This window comes from Panthera pardus, unplaced genomic scaffold, assembly GCF_024362965.1.
Source record: "Panthera pardus isolate Hobbes unplaced genomic scaffold, ASM2436296v1 HiC_scaffold_7, whole genome shotgun sequence".
In the NCBI taxonomy this organism is placed as follows: Eukaryota; Metazoa; Chordata; class Mammalia; order Carnivora; family Felidae; genus Panthera; species Panthera pardus.
Genome location: NW_026527002.1, coordinates 7,034,128 through 7,042,091, shown reverse-complemented (window position 1 = coordinate 7,042,091; position 7,964 = coordinate 7,034,128). Strand labels below are relative to the sequence as shown.

Here is a 7,964-nt window from a genome sequence, read left to right as displayed (position 1 = left end):
AATGATCAATGAGTAACAAATCATTTTTTTCTTATATACTACTGTATTCTTCAGATCTTCCATGAACACAGATTGCCTTTGTAAATATAATTATAAAAATACTATTTTTAAAAACCTCACAAAGATGAGCCATATTTGTTTAGAATGTTATAAGCAAAAAATTTGTTCACATTATTTACAACAATTGGAAAATATGCTATCTTTCTCATTGTTTTAAAAAGTCTGCTTCCTTCTTTTCATAATCGAGTAAAGATTAAGCACAAAATAAAAACCATTACCCTCTGTAAGCTCCACTCGGGCTGCTCGCTAGTCCCATCATGTCCTAGCCTGATCTTATAGATCTTTCCAACGCTTCTTATTTCAACCTGAATGAAATGCAAAGAAGAAACAATTAGCAGAATGTTCAAATTAAGCATATTAAAAATTTTGTTTTCTTCTTCTTACTAAATGCATCTTTTCTTCCTAATAACTGGAAGGCTCCCAGGGACCCCCTCAGAGTCTAGCGATGAAGTCTTCTCAAGAAGCCACTGGTGGACTCCACAGACAGAATATGAAGCAGAAACATCACGAGACTTGACTAAAAATACGCAGAAGGAGTCAGATGAAAGAATAAGATAAAGAACATACATATGCTCAGCTCTCTGATTACCACACACTTCTCATCGGAAGCCAACATCTTCTGAGCTGAGCCCAAAGATGGGCTCTTATTTTAAAAAGAAAAAAAGAAAAAAAGCAACTTTCATCAAAGCTAAATACAGCTATTTCTACACACTCAAGGAAAAGTACCAGTGAGTCCAGAACTTGCTTTTACTCTGAAAATCCTCTCTTGTTTGACTTGCAAGCTAAGACACAGATGTTCAAAGTTCAAGGATAAGAAACAAAGCTACCCACAGTGTATGTATACTTGGTTAGTTTCTGACATGGCCCAAGAGTATTTGTTAATCCAGGTAGCATTGTAGAGAATCAGCTTTCGGATCATTTTGAGTTCCACTGGTATCCCGGCTATTGTAACCTGAATAAAATATGGTATCGTATATCTCTGGATCTCAATTTCTTTACTTTTTGGACCGACATAATGTCTCCTGCATGCAATTTTCAAGTTAACTAAATAAATGTGTAACGTAAGCATTGTGCAAGTCTACAGGTATCCAAAGATTAAAATGATGGCACAGTCCCGAACTTTGAGGAATTTACAGTCTAGTAAGAGAGACAGATTTGTAAGCAGACATTTTCAGCATAACAACATATGTCCAGGACACTTAACTGTGAGGATTAGAAAAGGCAACATACCACCTTGCTGGTTAATAGCTTAAATAATAGCCACTACCGTTATTTCCACTACAGGTGCTCATCTACCTCCACAGACTAGAGATGTGAATATAAGTAGGCACTTGCATATTATACTTGACTTCTATCATTGCCCATCTATGAACTAGACCCCAAAAGAGCTGGGACAGTCAAGTGACCCAGAAGCCATCAGCATTCCTCTTCCGTGCCCATTTCCCACACTCAGAAATTCTCTCTTTTAAGGGTCCACCACCACCACTTTCCCCCATAAACTGCAGCAGCTAGACCGGCCCTGAGGCAGTTGCGCTGACTGGGCACCGACTGGGAGGGAGGAAAAGAGGCTGTTAATCCCCCACTTTCTCATTCCCAGAGCTGGTCTCAGTGGCAAACGCAGAAGCTAGCTCTTCCCACCAGAGGAAGTAAGAAGCTATCCCAAACTGTCGGCCTACTTTCTCTCTGAAAGTTAAGCTGGCCATTAAGTAAACTTTCACTGCCGCAAGAATCTACTAGCACAGAAGTGTAAACCTTCTCTTTCCATAAATTCTAAGTGAAAACATAAAGGACTATACGACTTCATGACTGCCTTCCTGTTACTTCTGGAGAATGTAACTGCCACGCAATGACCTCGGCTACGCGCCAGCCAGGGGGCAAGTGCTAGGTATGTATGGTCTCTTCCAATCGGTACATAGCTCTGTGAAGAGTAAGGCTCTTTAAGGACACCAAGAGGTGAAGTGATGTGTCTAAAGACGTACAGCTGGATACACGGGTCCAAAAGTCAAACTCAGTCCCAAGCCTGTCTGATCAGAAACGTCACACTGTTCTCACAAAAAAAAAAACAACAAAGCCATGTGTTCACTTTGGAATTGGAAGGAAGGAAAAGAGAATAAAAGACCAATTCAGAGGCTGCAGATGACGCCAGTGAAAAAGAACAAGGGAGTCAATGCCCACAAAAGTGAGAATGAAGAGGAATGAGCTGGCTCGTCCTAACTTGAGGTTCTCAGACTACCAAGAGTCCCCATCACTCCTTAAACCCTAGACCAGTGCATCTCAAACATGAGTGTATACACAGATTACCTGGGGATCTTGTTAAAATACAGATTTCGATTCAGTGGCTGTGGTGTGGGGCCTGAGATTCTGCATGTCTAACGAGCTTCCGGGTGAAGCCCATGCTGCTGGTCCGGGTCCACAAGGCCTTAGACTCCTAGGGAGCTTTCGTATCCATCCCTGAGTCTCTGCCCCTGAGGCAGGAGCTTGGAGCTGGGTAAGTCCCTGCTCGCACTTCACAGTAAATAGAAGCTAGGAGAAAACATGCTGATGCTGCAATACCTGTAGTTACTAAGAGCACTTCCTATCTACCAGGGGCAGAGCCCGAGACGCACATTCCCAAACATTTCTTTAAAGTTAGTGGTATTACCTCGCTCCCACCCTTTACGAAGAAGGAAATTGAAGATTGATGAGGTGAAGCGATCTGTTCCAGGTCACGGAACTAACGAGTGGTCAATATGGCTCTGGACCTGGCTTCCATGACTCCAACGCCTCTATTCTTAATCAATTTACTACATTCCTTAGGGGTCAACGGAATTTTTTAAATGTATATGTATTTTCTCTTTCTCTTATAAATTTCAAACCACTGTGAAATTTGGGGGGAAAGCCAGATATCATTGCCTCCATTCTGTATGTAAAAATAATGCTGGTCTGGAGAAAAATAATTATGACATGGTCAAGGTCACACTGTGAATATACGGTAAGCTAGGACTCTAATCCCGCTCACCAGATTTGCAGTCTAGTGCTATAACTGGGCTACTCAGCCTTGGTTTCACTTGAGAATCACTTGGGGAGCTTCTGAAAGCTTCAGTGCTCAGGCCGCTCCCTAAACAAAACAAACCAGAATCTCTGGAGGTGGAGCCGGGCATCAGTGGTTTTTAAAGCTCCCAGGTGATTCCAAAGTGCCATCAAGACTGAGAATCTATACCATCCATTCTAAAATTGGAATCTGGGAACATTTTTCCAGAAAAACCAATCACAGATTTACCAGCACATAAGTTCATATGTCACAGGTACGTTATGAGTAATGATAGGCTTGTGTGGGGTAGCCTAGGGATCTAACCACACAAGCCTTCTGAGTTCTAAACGATCATCCTCAAATAATCTTTTGAAATGCGTATGTGGTATAAGGTACGACTGCCTGTGCATTGAGCCCATGTGCTCTTTCATGACTGCATGAGTTCTAGGTCCTGTGGCCTCAAGCAGTCTTGGCTTCCTGGTGACTTGAGTTGGCCTCGATCATTCTGTATGCTCTACCCAGCCTTAGGATACAAAAGGAATATTCTCCAGGAGAACAACTGCTGTTTAACAGTGCACTCTGTGGGGGTGGGGGCGAATTAGTGAAGTGGAATGTAATCGTCCCAACTGAAGTTTGTCCAAAGCCCTGAGGAACTAGGAGAGGCAACCAGTGACACTCAAAACAACAGCCCATTGAACAAAAGAACAGCCCCTTGTTCTCTGATGCCAAGAGAGATACTCCGATGGGCATGGGCAGAGCTTCAAAATATGGCCTCTGAAGATGCCAAGAAAAGGATCTCACATCCATACTGTTCAGCTGAGTGACATCTCAAAGTATACGCAAGTTACAAAAAACGGGTTTTCATTACCAGAAGAATTTCTAAATGGCTTATAACCTGGTTATAATTTGAGTTGAGGCTGATGGTTTATGGGGCCAGTTTCAAGGCAATGGCCTAAAACTAACTGCTTTAAAGAAACCAATTTTCAAAAGAAGAAAGAAAGAAAGAAAGAAAGAAAGAAAGAAAGAAAGAAAGAGAGAGAGAGAGAGAGAGAGAGAGAGAGAGAAAGAAAGAAAGAAAGAAAGAAAGAAAGAAAGAAAGAAAGAAAGAAAGAAAGAAAAGAAACCAATTTTCTTCTACAACTTTCTTTGCTTATATAACATATGTCAGGAAAAAAATGTTTCCTCCGATGATTCCAATAGGCTTTAGGGTAACTTGTGGGGATTTTCACAGACCAGAGATTTTATACAGGACACCCCCATAGCCACTCCCCCCTCCACACGCAGTCACACCCTTCTGTATTACAGAAATAAATTTAGGATGTTGAAAAGGCAATATTACCGCCAATCTTGTTTACCTGAAACTCATCCTCCCGTCTTGGAAGGAAAAGCTCCTCTGGGCTGTCCTTGCGAAGACTTATTGGTCCAGTGACTCCTTCATCTCCATACACCCAGAGTGTGACATTGGCTTGAGTCCCTCTATTTCCCGTCAGCACTAACACCTCCCATTCATCTTCTGAGAGAAGAGACTTACTGCTTTGGGAAGGTCTGATTTCTTCTATGGGGGGAAGAAAGGCATTAGCGGCAGATCAGATGCAACATCAGGCTGACAGAATCCTTTGTCACCTGAAGCCCAAGGACATCAAAACCAGTGCAGGGGAGGGCAGGGCGGGGAGGCACTGAACTGCCACACCTCCAGGGAGTTGATTTGTGCTGGTCTGCTCACAGCAAGGTTCTGGTCAACTGCGACTGAACTACTGAAGTAGATTGAATTAGAACAATAAACATCTGACACACCCGGCCATTTTTCATCTGTCCTCAACGCTACAACCCGGGCGTGTGCCAGAATTTGCAGTTCTGTCTCCACAGATTTGTCATAAAGCTGCCCGCCTGGCTTACGGACTTTCAGACAGAACTACTACAATGTAAAGAAACCAAAAAAAAAAAACAAAAAAAAAGTGGAATTAACACCCGTTTTCAAGTCAGGTGTAAAAATGGCAAATGGAGGGGAGAGGAAATTCTTCCGAAATATTTCTAGGGGAAAAAAAAAATTGTCCCACTAGAGAAAGCAATGAAAGGATTTAAAGCTAAAGGTGGAATTTGCACACGTGCTCAGCGCAGGTTAGTCTGTGAGGACAGGGACTCAGCCAGCACTTCCCAGACGGCCGCTCCGTGTTGGTAAGAGACGCTTAGGAATGGAGTCCCCAGCCGAAGCCACCGTCTCTTCTGCCTGTTGCCTCATCCAAAGAGATGCCGGGGCACGCAGAGCTGACAGCATCTCCCCGGCCACTCTGCCCTGGTGGCTGGACTGCCCCCAGCAGCACACGAATTCTTGACTGACACGTCCGTGTAGAAACATCCCAGACTTAGGTAAGGGGATCAACTTTCTCACGACGAGCGGTTAAAGTTCCTTGAAGCCGTCACTTCCCTGACTCTTCCTCCCTCTAATCCTATGGTTTGAGCTACAGGCAACCCTCAGCAGCACCTCGGATCTCATCAACACAGCATCAACAGTGATGACCAAGCCCGGCAAATAACGCCAGTAGTCCCCCATTATCTGTAGTTCTGTCCTCCCCGGGTGTCAGTTACCTGCGGTCAGTTAAGGTCAGGAAGCAGATGTCTGGTCATGTGGTCAACAGTAGCCTAAAGCTAGGTCAGTGTCTGTGTCGCACACCTCACCTCATCACAAGAAGGGCGAGTACGGTACAAGAAGGTATCTTGAGAGAGACGACATTCGCACAACTTTATTCATTATACTAAATTTTCATAATTATTCTGTTTTATAATTATTGTTAATACCTTACCGTACCTCGTTTCTAAATTAAACTTCAGCATCATAGGTATTGTGGATAAAAAAAAAATCACATGTATAGGGTTGAGTACTACCCCGGGTTTCAGGCATTGCCGGGGGTCCTGGAACATATCCCCTGCAGATGAGGAGGGGCTATGGTAATTATTTCCTTCTGTAACAAACAAATTTTAAAATAAAAACTACACCCCAAAAATTGTACATGCTAGGAAAGAACTGGCCTTCATTTTCTAAAGTTGCCGCCTCTTTACTCTCCTGGGTAATTTCCGTCATTGTAACGGCAGGCATTTCTCCTTCAATCGTAATAATAATTAGCATCTATTAAGCTCCTACAATAAGCTAGGCTCTGTGTTGGATGCTTCATATTCATTTCTCACTCCATGAGGCAAGTCAAATTATGATACTCATTTTAAGATGGGGAAAAGAGGCAGAGGCTTATATGCCCTAATCATACAATAAGTAAAGGATGGAATGTCTACCTCCAAAGCCTCTGTACTCCAAGCTGGATGGGTGTATCTAAACACATTTCACCAAGACACATTTTATTCTGTGCTAAGGACGGTCCTAAAAACTTAACGTTTATTACTATGTCAACCTTACTCAAACCTCACACTAGTTCTATGAGGTCCTGTCCCCTATTAAACAAGTGGACAAACTGGACTCAGAGGTTATTTGGCCCAGATTGATACAGGCAGTAGCAAAACAGAACTGGCAAACTAGGTTTAAATCCCATGCCAGGCTGGATGCAATGTCAAAGGTAACTGACCCGGAAATGAGCACAAAACTTGGTCCAACAAAATTTTATGACGCAATCTCATTTTCAAAATGTAAATATTGTATGTGAACACCTAACTGCCTTGCCTGCTGCTTCTGGTCAACCATGATCAGGAACCTCACACACACACTGGAATTTTCTCAGACGCTAGACGAGGGGCAATCAGATCTCTACTGATGAAAACTCCATAGCACATCTATGAGTGCCAGAGAATAATCAGTGATCTAGGTTAGGAGGATAAACTATTTAGGATGCTAATCCTTTACTCAGTATTTCATGAATGTCTGAGTCATCTAAAAAGATCATTTTTACTCAATTCCAGAAAATTTTATTTAGTTCCTATTATTTGCTGGGCACTGTGTTAGATTCACTGCTCTCTAAAAATTAATCGCACAGATGAAGTGTTTGAAAGATAAATGAAATAAATGAGAGTCTCACCTCAAAGATACACACTACCTGGTAGGGAAGACAAACATATAAGTATTTGGATTTCAAACATGTAGACGCATTCTCAGACAATAAAAGTACTACGAAGTTTAGATACAGCAGAATGAGGAGTGGTTAACTGTGGAGGGGTGGGCAGTAAAAGCCTCATGGAGAAAGATACGAGGTGAAGCAGAATTTTGTAGAAAGAGGAAGGGAAGGACTTCCCCAATATGTACATGCCCAATATGTACAAAGGCTTGAAACAGCAGGCATAAGGAAGAGCTGCACACGGTGATAAGTGGTTAAACATGACATCCCATGAGACATTACGGGAGAAAAGGAGAAACAGTGAGATCATGAAAGGCATTGGGCAACTTGGAAGGGAGCTGGCACACCTTTGTGCAGGCAATAGGGAACCGGTCAAGATTCTAAAGTGTGGTGGTGATACGATCTGAGTGTTAGAAAGATCAATGTGGGGGCGCCTAGGTGACTCAGTTGGTTAAGCGACTGACCCTTGATTCTGTCTCAGGTCATGATCTCATGGTTCATGAGATCGAGCCCCACATTGGGCTCTGGGCTGAGGGTGTGGAGCTTGCTTGGGATTCTCTGTCTCACTCTTTCTCTGCCCCCCCCCCCCACCATCTCTCAATTTCTCTCTAAAAATAAAAGAAAGATTAGCGTGAAACGCAGGGAGGCCAGTGAACAAACAATGAACAATGAATAGTGTGTAAACAGAGCCTGGAACAGGGCCAATAGACCACCTTTACTTGGTTTTAGTTTTTTGGGGTATTCATATGCAAGTACATACACATTCATGCACACGTGTGCATCCTTGTAGTTTGTCTGCTTCCATCTGAAAAAAATTAATGTTCTCTAAAACCTCTTCT

General features: G+C 42.9%; 1 protein-coding gene across 1 annotated transcript; it reads right to left on the bottom strand.

Moving 5' to 3' along the window:
• Positions 1-231: 231 nt before the first annotated feature.
• On the bottom strand, positions 232-6,149 carry LOC128775272 (lipoxygenase homology domain-containing protein 1-like). Its single transcript, XM_053896150.1, has 3 exons — positions 6,098-6,149; positions 4,426-4,658; positions 232-365 (listed from the first exon to the last, which is right to left on the bottom strand). Exons 1-3 carry the CDS (start codon positions 6,147-6,149, stop codon positions 237-239), a joined length of 414 nt encoding a protein of 137 aa, XP_053752125.1. The 3' UTR covers positions 232-236.
• Between the last annotated feature and the right edge of the window lie 1,815 nt (positions 6,150-7,964).

Excerpts from the sequence above, each read along its gene's own strand:
- LOC128775272 (XM_053896150.1), bottom strand. The coding sequence starts at position 6,149 with ATGACGGAAATTACCCAGGAGAGTAAAGAGGCGGCAACTTTAGAAAAT. Across the intron at positions 4,659-6,097 it reads GGCAACTTTAGAAAATGAAG|GATCTGCCGCTAATGCCTTT; the intron begins GCCAGTTCTTTC and ends GATGTTGCATCT. Across the intron at positions 366-4,425 it reads GACGGGAGGATGAGTTTCAG|GTTGAAATAAGAAGCGTTGG; the intron begins GTAAACAAGATT and ends CATTTCATTCAG.